Source organism: Paracoccidioides brasiliensis (genome assembly GCF_000150735.1).
Source record: "Paracoccidioides brasiliensis Pb18 unplaced genomic scaffold supercont2.5, whole genome shotgun sequence".
Lineage (NCBI taxonomy): Eukaryota > Fungi > Ascomycota > Eurotiomycetes > Onygenales > Ajellomycetaceae > Paracoccidioides > Paracoccidioides brasiliensis.
The window spans coordinates 1,393,253-1,410,765 of record NW_011371362.1 but is presented as its reverse complement, the minus strand read 5'-3'; the positions used below and the strand labels follow the sequence as shown (position 1 = coordinate 1,410,765).

At 46.4% G+C, this 17,513-nt stretch overlaps 5 protein-coding genes across 5 annotated transcripts; 3 read left to right on the top strand and 2 right to left on the bottom strand.

Moving 5' to 3' along the window:
* Positions 1-986: 986 nt before the first annotated feature.
* Positions 987-2,760, top strand: PADG_04904 (uncharacterized protein; the record flags this gene model as incomplete). The annotated part of the gene is made up of 3 exons (XM_010761885.1): positions 987-1,077; positions 1,237-1,771; positions 1,854-2,760. 3 exons carry the CDS (start codon positions 987-989, stop codon positions 2,758-2,760), a joined length of 1,533 nt encoding a protein of 510 aa, XP_010760187.1.
* Positions 2,761-6,204: 3,444 nt separating this feature from the next.
* On the top strand, positions 6,205-8,155 carry PADG_04903 (uncharacterized protein; the record flags this gene model as incomplete). Its single annotated transcript, XM_010761884.1, has 8 exons — positions 6,205-6,368; positions 6,508-6,577; positions 6,694-6,729; positions 6,906-7,038; positions 7,137-7,229; positions 7,343-7,399; positions 7,462-7,906; positions 8,089-8,155. The coding sequence occupies 8 exons, from the start codon at positions 6,205-6,207 to the stop codon at positions 8,153-8,155; spliced, it is 1,065 nt and encodes a 354-aa protein (XP_010760186.1).
* Positions 8,156-9,949: 1,794 nt separating this feature from the next.
* On the top strand, positions 9,950-12,819 carry PADG_04902 (uncharacterized protein; the record flags this gene model as incomplete). Its single annotated transcript, XM_010761883.1, has 3 exons — positions 9,950-10,036; positions 10,165-12,439; positions 12,599-12,819. 3 exons carry the CDS (start codon positions 9,950-9,952, stop codon positions 12,817-12,819), a joined length of 2,583 nt encoding a protein of 860 aa, XP_010760185.1.
* An 853-nt stretch (positions 12,820-13,672) lies between these two features.
* On the bottom strand, positions 13,673-14,377 carry PADG_04901 (uncharacterized protein; the record flags this gene model as incomplete). Its single annotated transcript, XM_010762125.1, has 1 exon — positions 13,673-14,377. The coding sequence occupies one exon, from the start codon at positions 14,375-14,377 to the stop codon at positions 13,673-13,675; it is 705 nt and encodes a 234-aa protein (XP_010760427.1).
* Positions 14,378-15,304: 927 nt separating this feature from the next.
* On the bottom strand, positions 15,305-17,219 carry PADG_04900 (alpha,alpha-trehalose-phosphate synthase [UDP-forming]; the record flags this gene model as incomplete). The annotated part of the gene is made up of 5 exons (XM_010762124.1): positions 15,305-15,458; positions 15,565-15,904; positions 15,971-16,341; positions 16,404-16,776; positions 16,916-17,219. 5 exons carry the CDS (start codon positions 17,217-17,219, stop codon positions 15,305-15,307), a joined length of 1,542 nt encoding a protein of 513 aa, XP_010760426.1.
* Positions 17,220-17,513: the final 294 nt, after the last annotated feature.

Sequence of the window (17,513 nt, the reverse complement as noted above, 5' to 3'; positions counted from 1 at the left end):
CAAATGTCAAGAAGGAAGATGATAAAGCATTCATCAACTAGTTATGTGAAATTTACCAAAGAACAGAACCTATGTTCACGAAGATGTTGTTAGTGGGTAGGTATCAGTGAAATAGAGGGAATGATGAAGTTAACATGAAGTTTGCATTTTCTTTGACAGTCAGTTTGCAGTTATGTAAAAGACGCAGCCAACAGGAACAGAAAGGTTATACGGAATATTAACTAACCATTTAGATAAATATTAACTTAAGTGGTTGCCTGTCTCCCCACAAGATAGATATGGTGTATGCCTAATCAGCCTCAACAAGCTGCCCAGAGTTGGCGCGTGTTTGTCATCTAAGACTTTCAAGATCTCCCTTCTTCGGCAACTAACCCAACAACTCCCCCCCCCCAAACACAACAACATCATCAGCAACTGCCTTAGCAATTCCCACCTTTCTACTTTTATGTCTGGAGGTAGATACGATTGTCAATGACTCTCAGCTATCCCGGTGAAAACGTCTTTCGTTCCGTTCCGTCTCCGTCTCCCTCTTCCTGCGGTCCTGCAAGCCAGCCAAGTGATCCAACTCAGCCTTCCGAGGACCCTAGCACCCCACATCATCTACCTATGTCTGACTCGCTTTGCCACTCTCCAACTACACTAGCGACTGCCCGCACAAGTCAACAAGCCTGCTCCAGCAGAGCACTATCCTGACCGGGGAACAAATCTTCTTTTCTCCGTCTCGAGCATTAGCTGCGTAACTTATCCTGTCTCCCAAGTTACCTTCCACGTTTTTCACCACGCCGCCCCAAGCAAAGAAAAGGAGTGCGTGCGAGGCAGTGGTTGACAATACAGACAAGGACTTGCGATCAATCATCACGGGATCTGACAGAGCAGCAGTCCGCAAGAGGGTCGGGCGGGCCCTTGAGGATTCGGGTGACCCGTCTCCTACCCCAAAAAGGGTTCCTGACCTTGCGACACCCGCTACCACTGAAACCACTACCAGCATGGATTCCGAGGAAGAGTTAATTAGCGATGGCTCGAGCCAGGAGCATATGCTTGATATGCAAGGGAGTGATGACGAGAGTTTAGGGGACGGTAAGCTCAACAAACATTTTGTTTTTCTTTTATCTGTTATCTTCTACCTTAAGACCTCATTGGTCTGTTTGCATTTTACACTGTTGCGTTTTGGGCATTCGAAATGGTACCTGATCAAGATCTTGCCCGGTTCTAATAAATGGTTATGCTCGCTTTGAGTTGCAGATTTTGGCGACGATGACCTTGGCGGCTCTTTCTACGATAAAGAGATTATCAAGCAACCTCGAAAACCCTACGAGGTCGACTTTAAGGTCTTGAGCCCCGAAGATATCCAACGAGAACAAAATATGCAAATAAATGAAGTTGCTTCGATCCTGGGACTACCCCTGGAATCAGCAGCTATCCTATTGCGGTTTGCTCGCTGGAATCGGGAGAAGTTGATCGAATCGTATATGGAAGACAATGACAGAATACAGGAAGAAGCTGGTGTTGGAGCGGCATTTTCAGGTACCCCGAAAACTGAGGTCATTCCCGGATTCGTGTGTGACATTTGCTGTGAGGATAGGAAAGGTCTGGAGTCATACGCCATGCGATGCGGTCACCGGTTTTGCGTTGATTGTTATCGTCATTATCTTGGTCAGAAAATTAGAGAGGAAGGAGAGGCTGCCAGAATACAATGCCCCCAGAACAAATGCCATCGCATCGTTGACTCCAAGACTTTGGATTTATTGGTAACGGAAGATTTGCAGGAGAGGTCCGTATGCTTCTTTTAAGTTTAATTCCCTTTCTCAAACGTTTTATAGAAGTTAACAATGATATTTATTCCTGTCATGCAGGTACCACCGCCTTCTAATTCGTACCTATGTGGATGACAAATATAATTTGAAGTGGTGCCCAGCACCAAATTGCGAATTTGCCATAGACTGTGGCGTGAAAAAGCGTGACCTGAATCGTGTTGTCCCAACTGTTCATTGCAGATGCAGCCATAGCTTCTGCTTTGGTTGCACTCTGAATGATCACCAGCCACCTCCTTGCTCATTGGTCAAAAAGTGGCTGAAGAAATGCAAAGATGACTCCGAAACCGCAAACTGGATATCTGCGCACACTAAGGAATGTCCGAAATGTTCATCCACCATTGAAAAAAATGGCGGCTGTAACCACATGACGTGCCGAAAGTGCAAGCATGAGTTCTGCTGGATGTGTATGGGGCTGTGGTCTGAGCATGGAACTAGTTGGTATAACTGTAATCGCTTCGAGGAGAAATCAGGGGCTTCGGCCCGCGATGCCCAAGCTCGTTCCAGACAATCGCTCGAACGATATCTCCACTACTACAATCGTTATGCGAACCACGAGCAATCCGCAAAGCTGGACAAGGACCTTTACCTCAAGACTGAGAAGAAGATGATGAGCTTGCAATCCCAGTCCGGACTGTCGTGGATCGAGGTTCAATTTCTTGACACCGCATCCCATGCGCTTCAGCAATGCCGACAGACATTGAAGTGGACTTACGCTTTCGCTTTCTACCTTGCCCGCAACAATCTGACGGAGATATTCGAGGATAATCAGAAAGATCTAGAGATGGCAGTCGAAAGTCTTAGTGAGATGTTTGAGAAACCCATTGATCAGCTGTCGGCTTTGAAAATTGATATCCTGGACAAAACCGCCTATTGCAACAAGAGACGTGTCATTCTGTTGAGCGACACTGCGGAGAATTTGAAAAACCGTACGTATCCGACTGCCTAATCTGATTGTTCTGCTATTTTGCTCATCTTGTGATGATCCCCCAGTCTCCAGTTCTTCAAAGCATCCAGTGACTGACTTTAATTTAACAGAGGAATGGACATTCAATGTTGATCTGGACAGCTGAATATATATCACTGTAATTAACAGCATGCGACTCTTGAAATAAATTTCACTGTGACATGCTTTAGTTTTGCTATTTCAGCCCTTTTCTCTTCTTCACCCTCACCTTTTGTTTCTTTTCTTTGCTTTTCTTTGCCTTTTACTCCTATTTTGCATTTTTCATGCGTTAACGCTAAGAACTTTATCATCGGCTGGGTAGGTGTTAGGAGATTTGATGGGTGCTCATTCTGCCAGTTTCATTGCTCTTCATGGTTGACGCATGCATGCATCCACATACATACACAAGTACAAATAATAGATTTAAAAGACCGAGTCAGAAGAGGCTGAATGAAGACATGCTTATCTGATAAGTCTTATCTTGTACAGTTTTTCATGTTAAAATGCAAAGCCAAAATAAAATAATAAAATTAATAATAAATAAACAAAAACAAGATCATACATTGTTATTATAGCATCACATGAAATACATCTGAATGTTAATTTATCCCCTTCTCACTTTATTTTGTTGAACGAATAGATGAATAGCAGGTCTCACTATCACATGACCACAGCCCCCCTTTAAGTCCTTCATTTCCAACTTTCGTCGTCTCATAGTTTCTCATCGTATTACTCTGCCAGTATGGTATTTTCATTCAAGATCTTTATAAGCTCGTCACCGTGGAGATTGCGAGCCCCGACCCAAGCTGAACCTTCCCCCTTGCCTTTCTTTCGAGATGCCAACTGGATATGGTTTTCGACAATCAGAAGAGGCGTTCAATGTATTGTGACAAATATTGTTGCATGTGGAAAATCAGCAATCTATGTGCATACGGGAACTGGGCTATTTACTAAACAGTTTCGCAGTGTTCGCAGCGCCTTTTTCGTCACACTTTGTTTACATCATGTCAACGATGGGCCGAGGAATGCTTGTCTCATTGTCCAATTCTCTCGTCCCCCAAGTGCCATAAGCTTTTGCAAAGTTAGGCTGACCTGGCTTGGTCCAACAATCTACTTACTACTTTACCTGAGATTGAACTGCCATGAGAGATATAGGATTGCGTTCCTCCTGAAATTACCATGTCTGATTTCACCGGCAATTGATCTCCTGAGTGAATGATGTATGCTGTTAATACCACTTTGCTAATGTCGCAGAGCGATCTGGTTGCTTCGGGCGAGTGAAACCTTGAATTCACACTGATTAGAACGTTCAAGTGGCTTCAAGCCAAAATATTCTTCCTGGGCATTGATTTTTGAGAGCAAAACTCTCGCATTGTATACCAGGTCGAGGTTATCTTTTCCTGATCAACTGTCGATGTATGTATGATGTTGCAAATATTCGGCAGATGAAAGATTTGCAACCCTTCCATGATCCCCTTTCCCCCAGGCTTGTCACCGTTTCAAAACTCTGGCAGGTAAACGAAGAGGCAGAGGGGGGTGGTGGTATCTGTATGGAAGCACATCGTTATACGGAACTCGTTGTTCAAGGCGGAGCTGGCTCAGCTCGACTGGCTGTAAATGGGAATAACATTGAAGCTGAGAGTTATTCTCTATGAGATGGAAGAGGAGCCAAATTGTCCGAGTGCCGCAACGTGTGACTGCACCTGTAGAAGTGGAAGAATGTCGGCATAAATACCTCCTGACATACCCAGATTTATCGCTCCGGTCATGGAAGGGAAGCCTGGCCTCTGTTGTGCGAGGCATAGCTACAATGGACGCCGGGTTCATCATCATAGAGCGGTATAAGGCGTTGTCTGATCAAGGGCAGTCAGTTGCCTTGATCCTACAGGTAGAAAATCCCAAGAGGAACAAGGAGGTGGAGACGTTAGAACGGAGCTCGCGGGAGCAGGAAATGCTCACTAATCAGTTTCCAGTGGGATGCATGAAGTTTGAGCCGAGAATAATACTACCAAACTGTATTAGGAAATTTAATTATTTAAAGGCAAGTATATTAGTTTACCGTATCTAATTTGGGCTGGCGATACCAGTTTGAAATTTTTGCACTCCGCGGTTGTTGAACCTTCACCAGTTTAACTTTACAAAATAAAAATGTGGCGCCCGCAGGATCTGATAAGGGAAAAAAAGAAAAAACGTACAAAGAGGACCTTTTTTTTTTTTTCCCGCGGATTAAAGGGAGACAGAATCCGGTCGATATAAGTATCACAAAAACATTGACCAAGGTGTGGAACAAAAATGGATGCTTCCCCATAATTCCATGATTCCATGATTCCATGATCCTATCAATTTGAATCTCCGTATCAGAAAAGAAGGCCGACGCTCTCAGCACTCCATGCACAGAGTAGGTTACCCTCTCAAAGCATCACAAGTGCACCGTTGCCGATGGCCACGAAGAGCCCTCTGAATTTATCATTTGCTTCACTTTTCTGACTCCTAAACACAAAACTTGGGGGAGCCACAAGATGTATGATCCTTGACGCTTGGCGTATATTAATTATCTTCCTGATTTCTGTACAGTGAGTGTGTCAGAGCAGGTTCTCGGCCCGTTCTGATTGGAACTCTCTCACTATGTCCAATGGGCACAGCGACCAAAGTCCAGAATCCAATAATTGCTACTGGCAGATTCTCTACCTGCAAGACGACTGAGAGACGGATCCCGCAGCCATTCCTTCCAGTGGAAGTGTCTTTACGGGAGGTTGTCCTTTCATCGAAGCGTGTTGCGGGGTATGGAGTAAGCAGCATTCGCACTGCCCTCCAAACCAGCGTTTTGGGATCTGCACCTGAGACGAACTTAACCAGCCTGTTTTTTTTTTTTTTTTTTTTTTTGGGGGGGGGGGGGGGGGGGGTTGCCTGGCGCCGGGATGTCTGTTGACCGCGGTGACTTGCAAAAAAAACCTTTTTGGTTGATGACAGCACGGAATGCGCTGTCACAAGTCTGATATTGCAAGATGCTGCGAAAGAGCAGTAAACAGCGGGAAAAGATGAGCCGCGAGAGCGTGCTGTTGAATATCTGTTAAATATTCAGGAAGAAGAATATATATAACATATGCTTTTCTTCTCGTGTTAGTCGAGGAGAGTGGTAAATATAACTTGGGAATATTTAAGCTTTTGAAAAATAGAATCCAGCCATGGAATGTGTATGGAGTTGGGGAATATTTAATAACATAAAAAAATTGACTTAAGGATAGCTGTATTTTGCGTGTGAAAAATGGGGATTGTACCGGTCAGCAATTAAGTTGCACCAACCCGTCACTAAAATAAGCTGTGAATAATTGGTTAAACTCATCCAAACCCGCCACAACATCCATATTCTGCCAATTTTTTGGAATCCTTCCCATCGCCAGTTCCCGACACTTTGCTGCCGTGCGCCCTCTCTCCTCTCCCTCTTTGATGATAATAACACCTGCCGCCATCATCGCTGGTCGCCACCTCTACATCTCCCCCGGTTTCCGCGATTCAGCAACCGTGAGCGTCCAAGTAGAATCAAGCAGCTCCGGCTACTCTCAGAAGCCTTTGATGGCCTCTCCAGACAGAGTCCCCGGTGAAGATTATGAGTACGTTACCACCATCCCAAGTCCACAGTCAAATATGCGGAGACTTAGGGTTTCTGAGACTTTGCGCTGGTTTCCTTCTTATTTGCCTACGCTGACACTTCCGGTCTCCCTCCTTTTTTCTTTCGGGCCATATGCATAGTTATGAAGCTCTCCCGCCAGAATATTCCCTTGGCCGTAATATGTTGGCCGGTGCCCTCGCTGGCATTGCGGTATGTGCTCGTTCCCACCGCGGTTCTTGTTGAACCCTCCCCCCCGGGGTTTCGCAACCTCTTCCTTCTCCTCTGAATAGCGGCCAATTTTATGTGAACTGACAGTTACATTTTAGGAGCACTCTGTCATGTATCCAGTGGACTTGCTTAAGGTATGAATCGGCATTTCATATATTTCTCTCCCGCTTCCATCGCAAAGTTTCCTTGCCTCTATGCGCCTTGCCTTTTGCGATTTATCCGCCCGCAAAATCCGCCATATATTCTTCTCTCTTCCTCTTGGGTTCGCCCAACTCAATACGTTGCTATTTGCTAACGGTTGTGTTTGCAGACTCGAATGCAAGTCCTAAATCCGTCTGCTGGTGGGCTGTATACGGGTTTGAGCAATGCTGTTACAACGATATCTCGGATTGAGGGCTGGAGGACTCTATGGAGGGGTGTGTCGAGCGTGATTGTTGGTGCTGGTGGGGAGCTCCAATTCTAATTCCGTTTTTTGAAGTGGCGCAGATTTCCTCTGCGTAAGTCTGCTCTGACGTCCTGATATTGATCTATCTTGTTTTAGGTCCCGCCCATGCTGTTTATTTCGGTACATATGAAATAGTTAAGGAGGTCGCCGGTGGTAACATTGGAAGTGGTCACCATCCATTCGCAGCAGGTAGGTATCAGCGCTTGGGGGGATTTTCAATTCCTATTTCCAAAAAACAACGATAACACGGGATATTTTGGTGCTCTATTTATTTCAACATTGGGACTGACAAACCATTGTAGGATTGAGCGGAGCATGTGCCACCATCTCCAGCGATGCCCTCATGAATCCCTTTGACGGTATGGAAACTCCTCCCTGACTTGTCACCGCAAAATATTCTAATATGATATATCGCGCGTAGTGATCAAACAACGCATGCAGGTCCACGGCTCCACACATAGAACCATGATCCAATGCGCGCGAAGCGTCTACCGCACCGAAGGCCTTCGAGCATTCTACGTCTCCTATCCCACAACATTATGCATGACAATCCCCTTCACGGCCACACAATTCATCGCCTACGAATCCATATCGAAAGTGATGAATCCATCGAAGGCGTACGATCCATTCACCCACTGTATCGCTGGTGGGTTGGCTGGCGCTGTGGCAGCTGCCATCACCACACCTCTTGACGTGATCAAGACTGTGCTGCAGACCCGCGGTCTTGCGGAGGATTCTGAGGCCCGCTCTGCTCGTGGCTTGTTCAATGCTGCTGGCATTATCAAGCGGCAGTATGGCTGGTCCGGATTCCTCCGTGGAATGCGGCCGAGAATTATCGCAACCATGCCTAGCACTGCTATCTGTTGGTATGTGTCATTTTTCTTCTTCTTTTCTCTCTCTCTCCCTCTTTTTTTTTTTTTTTTTTTTTTTTTTTTGGGGGGGGGGGGGGGGGGGGGGGGTCCAGCGTCAGCTTCAATTGCCCCCCTTGTCCTTTTCTTTCCTTGACATTCCTGCGCGAGTGCAATTCTCGAATCTGACCATCAAATAGGACTTCATACGAAATGGCGAAAGCATACTTCAAGCGACAGGGAGTATCTGAATCTCCTCTCTCGTGAATACAATATAATCGGGAAACGCGGGCTCCTCTCGTGTCACCATCGCGACTCCTTTGACCGACCTGCACATAAAAACACCCCCCGTGTAGAGATAGACACACAGGCCCGGTGTCTGAATATCCATCCCACCGTTTCCCCCTTTATCCCGATTCTATACTATCATATCGGTTTTTTATTTTTTATTTTCTATTTTTATTTTGTTTCTCTCCCTCCAGTATTCTTTAAGTGTGTATTACAAAAATAAGGGATGAGATGGAACGTCCCAGTTAGAATGGTTTCGTCTTCTGGTTTCCCTTTAGCCTGTCGTCTATAATTTTCTCCCACCGTTGTTTTATTTCTCTCCCTCTCCCTCTCCCTCTCCCTCTTTTTCTTCTTTTTCTTCTTTTCCTTTTCATTTTTTTCATTTTACCTGGATCGATGACAGTTTCTCTTGAAGGTGGGCGTTCTGGGCATGGAAACAAAAAGATAACGGTTCTCTGATAATATGCGGGGACATATGTCTGTCCACCTCAATAGACAATGATGAATGAAGCTCATATTTTCGTTTTTCCTTTTTGTACTCCCGAATTCATCTTATATTTTTTATTTTTTATTTTTTTTTTCATTTTTACTTTTATATGTTTCTTTTTGATGTAAAGTAATCTTTTTTAGGTTTTGTTTTCCGATTCCCGTCTTTTTCTAGGGTTTTCCTCTCCTTACTCTCTGGCTGGTTAAGTTCGTCTATTTCCGTTGCCTGGGAGATTATCAAGGGTTCGCTGGGATTTTTTTCCCTTCTTTTTTTGAGAGTTCGACTCCATGGGAAAGCAACTTGTTTCCTCCACAGCAGTGTACCCTCTGCTGTTGTTGGTGATGCTGTGACTTCGGTTCGACAGCCTTTGCTCGACGTGCTCCCAATGTCGCTTCGAGGGGATGGATTGTTGGTGATTGTTCCATTTTTTAGGTTTTGCAGCCATCCAATTGTGTTGTATAGTCTTATCCTGTTTTCATGTGAGAGGGATCATGGAAAGCCTTTGCTTACGGGGTGGATTTGCGGATATCCGTAATAGTAATCCCCCTTTCCCTTGTTTCTTTAATCTGGTTTTCGAAATGGTGGAGCTCTCTGTTGGGCGGGCAAATATGTACTGTAGCGGAGGTATATAGAGCGCAGGGTGTACCAATGAGATATGCTGCTTTTAATTTATTTTACATTTAGTGATTTATGATGCATACATTTAGACTAACCTATTTTCATACGGATTATAGGACAATAATTTAATTCTGATGTTAATAAATGCGATTATTCTCATACCCTCTGCCCCGTAACTACTTGCACGGCTACCCGTGGATGGATGTCTATTTAAACAGCTCTCGATGTTCTTGGTTCCTCACGTCATTTACTCTCCCACAACACATGTCAAACATTGCCTCCTGGGGGGCCAACTCCAATTCCCTGCTCTACTACAGCATTCTAATATTCCACTCATTGACATACTTCTCCTGGTAAATGAATCTTATCTAGGCCCAGCCTATCTTCAGCTGCGTCGCTGAGAGGAGGCGTCAAATGCAGTGGAACGGGTCAACCAGCTGAACCATAGAGAGAGGCTGTCCTGAAGACTCGGCAACAACGCAAGCTCTTACGAAACAAGGCCAAGGCCATCGGAATAGAAAAAGACGAAAGCCATCGCTGTACTTTGAATGCTTCCAATAAGGGGACTCGACAGTTATACACACCTCTTAGATATCGGGGAGGGCTTTTGATACTAGATACAGGCTTCACATGGCCGGGAGGGTCCTGCTATCTCCATTGCGCTAATTATGCGTTCAAAGACTTTATCTACTCTGCAGAAAACATACGATGAATGCTATCTGATGTGCTCGACAGCTGTGTTCTTCGAAGGCCAGGTGCGTGTTCTATCGTTGACTTACTTGATGTGTGTTTGGAAGGACGGCTTATCTCCCTCATTGCCTTCCGGTCTCTGACAACCCCGTCATGTTCTCTTATATATCCCATCACTATTTATCTAATTTAGCATCAGCTGACATCCCAGCGGTCGTTGCTGGACCAGAGCAATGAGTCGGAAGCTCTTCGGTCATGGCGCTCTGCCGTTGACACCATCCACAACTCTCGAATTCCCTCTACATATGTTCCCAGAACTGAAACCGAGAAGGTCCTGTACGATTCGCTGAAGGAGCTGGAAATGCAATCCAAAGAGCGCATCGATTTGCTAAATGCGCTGAGTGAAAGTCGTGAAGAGGCCGGCATCAACCAGGAGGGCTGCTATGAGCAGGCGGGACCCAGCAATTCCCCGGGCGAGCAGGAAACCGGGAAGGTACACCTGAACACACCGGAATCACCACCAAGCGGATGTACCGCTTCCGGCTGGCTTGGAAATGGTACAGTGCCAACTTTTACATACTCGCAACTCTCGCGACCGCCTTCACGACCTCCTCCCCCTTCGCCGAATAGGCGGCCGTCTATACCTCAGCGATATAGCGGAGAATCGATAGCACGGCCAGGATCGAGCGGGGAGGCTGCTTGTGGACCCCGTTTCTCTTCTTCTCCATTCCCATTGCTCCCTCCTCTCTTGTCTGTGCCAACCGTGAATTCGCCATTAAGAAACTCAAGTCCGGAAAAGAGGACTATGTTGACAACTCTGCGCAGCAAGGAGCCTAAGAAGAGCGCCAATTTGAAAGATAAAGATTCCGGCGAGCGGGCTGCCTCTCAACCTGCTCCATCGGCATCTAGAGCTGCGGGTTTGGCGTGGAGCTCTATTGCCCGCTTTGGCAGAGAAAGCGCGGCTATATCCACTCCTAGGAGAAGTGCACCAATAGAATCGAGCTCACGGAGAGGATATTTCTCCAATATCGACCTGTCTCGGCATACAAAAACATCATATTTCCCAGACTACCTACACTCATCCAGTTCATCAACCTCTCAGTCCCAGTCTAGAAACCATCACAACTCGAATATTGTTTCCAGTTCCCTAGCAACCGATGCTGCAGCCACCGCCATCCACAATAAACCCTCCGAATTAGATCTCCTGATTGACCTCTCTGACCCTTCTCCAGTCAGCCATACGATGACGAACGCAAAAAGGACATCGCCCAATACTTCTACGTCGTTCCTGTCTACAAGGCCAAAACATCAACCGGATTATTTGTCACAATTAGATCCATATCTGGAACAGGGGCCTCCCTCTGGACAAGGCAATACCCCTCCCCTTCAACGCAATAAGCCATGTTCAACTTCACAGCCACAGTTACTCAGGCATCACTCAAGCGAAACTAGTTACACACCCTTGCAAACGCTCGCAACTAGCTCGGGGACACCTGTGGCCCAAAATAGAGGCCGCAGGCCATGTCTGTCGAATTCCAGGCTACAGGCAGGCAATGGTGATGATGCTTTGAACGGTGCGATTAGTAGCATGCGAAGTGGTATGTCTATAACACAAGGGAAGCCGACAGAGAGAGCGGGGGCGGAGTCCCATTCTCAACCTAACGATCGCTCATTCCCCAATGAAAGAGATACGTCAGATACCGCAGATCGCAATCGAAGCGTTGAATACGTTATGAACAATCTCCCAAAGGGCATTGATGAGGGCGCTGCACGACAGATCTTGAACGACGTTGTTGTTAAGGGAGATGAAGTACACTGGGATGATGTTGCTGGGCTGGAAATTGCTAAAAACGCCCTCAAAGAAGCGGTCGTATATCCATTTCTACGGCCAGATCTATTCAGTGGACTCCGTGAACCTGCTAGGGGAATGCTCCTCTTTGGGCCCCCAGGTACGGGGAAAACCATGTTAGCGCGTGCTGTGGCAACAGAGTCGCAGTCAACCTTCTTCTCGGTATCCGCATCAAGCTTGACCTCAAAATGGCACGGCGAGAGTGAGAAGCTTGTGCGTGCCCTTTTCGGCCTGGCAAAATGCATGGCGCCATCTATCATATTTGTTGACGAGATTGACTCTTTACTCTCCGCACGGTCCGGGTCTGGTGAAGCGGAAGTGTCACGGCGCACTAAGACGGAGTTTCTCATACAATGGTCTGACTTGCAGCGGGCAGCGGCTGGGCGGGAGCAGTCAGAGAAAGAGAAAAGGGGTGGTGATCCAAGTCGGGTGTTGGTGCTTGCTGCAACGAATTTGCCGTGGGACATTGATGAGGCTGCCCGACGGAGGTTTGTGAGAAGGCAGTATATCCCCCTGCCAGAGCCTGAGGTGCGGAAGACGCAAATCGAGCGTCTGTTGAGTCATCAGAAGCATGAGCTGTCGGCTGAGGATATCGAGGTTCTCGTTAAAGATACTGATGGTGAGCTTTCTGATTACTACCTACAATTTCTTCCTTCCCTGATCCCGCACTATCGAAACAATACGAAAAATTGCGAACCATTCCCCATATCTCCCTCCAATCAACATTCCCAGTCCATTCGCACATAGTCACAGTTCCTAACGCATATCCCATGCTCAGGTTTCTCCGGCTCCGATATAACCGCCCTAGCCAAAGACGCTGCCATGGGCCCACTCCGCAACTTAGGTGAAGCGCTCCTGCATACCCCCATGGATCAAATCCGGGCCATCCACCTCGAAGACTTCAAGGCATCTCTGTGCTCTATCAGGCCCAGCGTTAGCCGTGACGGTTTGAAGGAGCATGAAGATTGGGCGCGGGAGTTTGGTGAAAGGGGTGGCTGAAGATCGGTTCCGTTAAAGACGTATCCATACCTTTTGGTGAATGTTGAAAGCTATTGTTACTGCTCTACGATTTGATGTATGACGGATTGGTGTTTTGGTATAATTTTATAAATCTGACGCAAAAGTTAGATGAATGGAGTGGTGATGGCTCTGATGGATCAAGGCTTGGCCCTTGATGTGGAGGGAATGGGTTTCATTCCATCTCTTGCGCCGTCGTGTCTTTCGTATGCGTGGAACTTGGTAGGGGGGCAAACGTCATGAGTGTCGCTTTGGCTTGGCATTTTGCTCTCTTCCATATCAGGCTTTTTTCGATATCCCGGTCAGGCACCCTATCTTTCTACGGGGCGTCTGTAAAGCATTTACGTGGGTTTGGCGTTAATTGGTTATGTTTTTTTGCTGTTTATATTAGCATCAGTCCTTTCTTTCTTTGCATTGTTGGATTGCGGTCGACTTACTCTTCTTTAATATACATTACATTTTGAAGATTAATCATATAGGGATTTCTTTGACAGCTTCGAATGACTTCTTTTGATTATGACTGTTGAGCAGTTAAACCATGGTATATGTATGTACATTTGAGCTCTCCCATTGGAAGATATGATGTCCATGAATGTTGACAAAAAAGAGAGGTGGAGCCAAGAAAGAAATGTCAGGTTTAAATGCCCTATTCTGAACTAGACGTACTGCACATATTGAGACGAAATGAAGAGAGAAAATTACAAGGAAGGAAGCCGCCTTATGCAATCACATATTCACTCAATCCTCCCTATGGATTGATTGCCGACCATTGGCATCCATTCCTCCTCCGCTAAAATCAGCTATTCAGCACAACCTCATCCCAAAACCACGAATCTCACTCTGCTGCCCCTTTCTCCGCCCTCTTCCTCTCAATCTCCAACCTCATCTCAACCAACCTCTTAATCCTTCCAACCCTCCTCTCCTTCCCCTGCTTCCTCTTCTTCTCAGCCTTCATCATCTCCCTCTCCTCATAACTAAGCACCCTGGGCCTCTGGTCCACAGGAATCGCAAACGGCGCCACAATCCTCTCCACAACATGCCGCACATTCTTGCTCGTCCGCCACCCGCTCGAGAACTCAATTACATCTCCCTCACGCAGTGAGTTGCACGGGTCGTGCACTAGGTATATCGTCCTGTCCGGGAAGTTTTTGTGAAGCTTTTTGTGGTAGGTCGAATGCTTGTGCAGGACGCGGACGGTCTTGTCCATGCGTCCGGCCGCGACAACTGTGCCGAGCTTTACGGAGTGGGGAGGGCGGATGCGGACGTGCTTGGGTTCTGTCAATGATGATGATAATGATGATGATGGTGGTGGTGGTGGTGGTGGTGGTGGTGATGATGATGATGATGATTGGGTTGTCAATTGTGGTGGTTGTGTGGTGGTAGTGGTGAGGCTCCGGCGGGTAGTTTGGGGGCTGTGAGGTTGCAATTGCATAGCGGATAGTAATGAGGATACGGGGGTGACGAGGGTAGCGGCATTGCGGCTTTGGAGGAAGATGAACGGCCGCGTGGAGCACCGGAGAAGTGTGGTTCTGGGTGTCATTGTTGCGATTCTTTCACGCTTGGCTATTGGAAGCGGATATTTATTCTTCTCTTGTGGTATGCCCTCCTGATCGGCTAGCCAGAAATCATATCAATCAGGTTTTAGGCCTTTTTACATGCTTCTGGATGTAATTGACGTCGAAGGTTTCTGGTGGTGGAAGAGTGGATGGTTCGATTCGGGGACCCAAGCTGGGCTCGACGTGGCCCTTGCTAGGAATTTGGTGGCGGGAACAAATAGCTTAGTTAATTTGAAGATACACAGTCTGTCATGCCACCCGCAACAAGAAAATATTGCTGTTGCCATCCAGTCTTCGCGTTCACCATGTTTCTCGGATGGAGAAAATTTTTGTGGAGTTGGAGATCACGTGAGTGTAGTTACTCAGTGCTCGTTAAGCCAATTCAACTGCATTCTGGGATAGATTATAACCTTGGAAGGGAATGCGTAGATGCTGTGGAATACGAACATTAACAAGTCCTTGAATCAATACAGGCCTTATGTATGTACAAAAATTGCTGGCCCGTGGGGAGAAATATGCTTATTGACATTTAAGGGATAACCCAGTTCAAACGAGGTTGAAACAGGAAAATGAGACAGCTTTTGAACGAAAGCATTAGTTAAATAACGGAAGAGGATAAAAGGTGCAGAGAAATAAGAAAATAAGAAATAAAAATTAAAAACCAGCCAACCGAGCCCAAACCAATAAAGAAAAACTTAACCATTGCACATAAGTTGCTAATGAATAAACACCCTTCCTCTTCCTTTTTACATCCATATATGCCTCTCGCTCATGCAATGTAGCCGTAACGCGTTATGATACTCCTTCAACCTCTTCTCGCCTGTGAGCCATGCTATTATCATTTTCTCTAAAAGGACTTTCTTCCTCCTCTCCGAATTTTTTGTTACTATTTTGGTTTGACATCTTCAATATCAATTTCCGTCAGGCGTCGCAGGAGGTATGTCATTCTCTTTCCCATGGGACAGGTCGCTAGGTATTGCTGAGGTGTTTCTGAGTCGGAGCTTCTTCTCCCCGTGGGCTGAGATCCTTGTAAGCTCTGAGACGAAGGACTGTCCCCAAAATGCACTATGATTATTAAAAAAACCCCCTTGTTAGCCAAGGGAACCAAATCCATGAAAGAGAGCCATCCATTGATGCAAAGGAGGAAAGTATTAACAAAGAGAGAACAAACCTTGTGTATTTCGAGACATATTTGTCTAGCTTGGAGAAGTTAAGGGCACGCTGTTCATCGCTCATTGTCACCGCCTCTTGGAAGGCATTGGCGAGTTCTTCGGTATTCCACGGATTGACGATGATGCTGCCGTTGAGACTCTGTGCCGCGCCGGCGAACTCAGACAAAACTAGACAACCGTGTCGTTTCTTTTGGGTTGCTATGTACTCGTAGGAAACAAGATTCATACCGTCCCTGGTCGACGAGACGACGCAGACGTCCGAAACGGCATAAAGAGCAATTAGTTCGTCGAAGTTCACTGACTTATGCATGAAATGGATGGGCATGAATTCCACGGTGCCTTTGTGGTTGAGAGTTAGAGTACAGTTACTAAAACAGAAAGGGGGAGGAAGAAACAGAAACTTACCAAATTTGCCATTGATTCTCCCAACAAGCTCATTGACGACAGCTCGTAGATTTTGATATTCCTCTACATCTTGTCTGCTAGGAACGGCAACCTGAACAAGAACCACTTTGCCAATCCATTCTGGGTGATCGGTCAGGAAAACTTCAAGGGCATGTAGCTTTTGCGGAACACCCTTGATATAATCCAACCTGTCTACCCCGACCATCAACTTGACACCTTGGAACTTTTGTTCTAGGGCAGCAATCCTCTTCTGTACCTTCTCCTTTTTAAGACCTTCACTGAATTTATCTGGGTCAATGCCAATAGGGAATGCCCCTACTGCAATGACTTTGCCTTGAAATTCAACGCCATTTGGAGTCGTCGATAGGCCACTGGTATTTCGAGTCAGCGCTCCGGACTAGTTATGATTCTAAACGTGCAAGGATTCTCTTACAGTATTCTTGAACAACTACTTAAGAAGTGTCGTGCATAGTCGTAAGTATGGAATCCAATGAGATCACAGTGCAGCACTCCCAGAAGCAATTCGTTTCTGACTGGCAAAATTCGATAAATCTCACTGCTTGGGAACGGTGTGTGTAGGAAGAACCCGATCTTAACATTCTTTTTCGACGTCCCAATCTCCTCCCGTAACATCGCCGGCAGCAACATTAAGTGGTAGTCGTGGACCCATACGAGGTCACCATCTTTAACATCATTCGCGATTGCCTTCGCAAAAAGGCGGTTTGCGTCACGATATGCAAACCACGCTGACTCATCGAACGTTATTTCACCAGGATGGTAGTGAAAAAGGGGCCAAAGTATCGAATCTGGTTCATAAATTGGTAGAAAAGATGATTAGGAATTGATATCACAATTTCTCTTTCTTTTCTTGTTTGGGCGAGGGTTTGCAGCAAACAGGGCTCAAAGAGGGTATAGGAAACAGCTGGACGACAACGAAAAACCTACTTGAAAATCCGTTATAATGTTTATCCGCCAAATTGTCATCAATAAGCACAGGCACTGCATCATATTCGTCGGCTAATCTTTTCTTAAGCAGAAGTATTTCGTCCTCCGGGACCTGCAACCCAGGCCACCCGTACCATTGGAATGTTGTTGATTTCGATAAGCCGCTCAACCCGCTGACAAGACCTCCGGATGACATTGAAAACTCATATTTGCCGTCATCGGACCGTTTTATTGTAATGGGTAGGCGATTGGAAACAAGGAGCAACCGGGCATCATCTTTGGAGGAGTTATCGACGGAGGGCATGGTGCAAATGTCGGCCCAGGATGGCCGCGGTGGGGCAAAGATGTTCAAGATACTATAATAGAAGCTGAAAAGCGGGAGCACCACTTGAGCTATTGACCGTAAAGAGAAATAGGGTTAGGTTAAGGTCGTTGAAAGGGAAGGGAAGGGGGAAAGGGGGGGGTGGAAGGGGGGGGGGGGGGAGGAGGGGAAGGATTCTAATAAAGGTACTGAAATTGAAAATTAAGTGATGCGAAGGGATGAATGGGGACTGGTTTTCTATGAAAAATGGACCGGGAATGAAAAATAAAGTCCCGG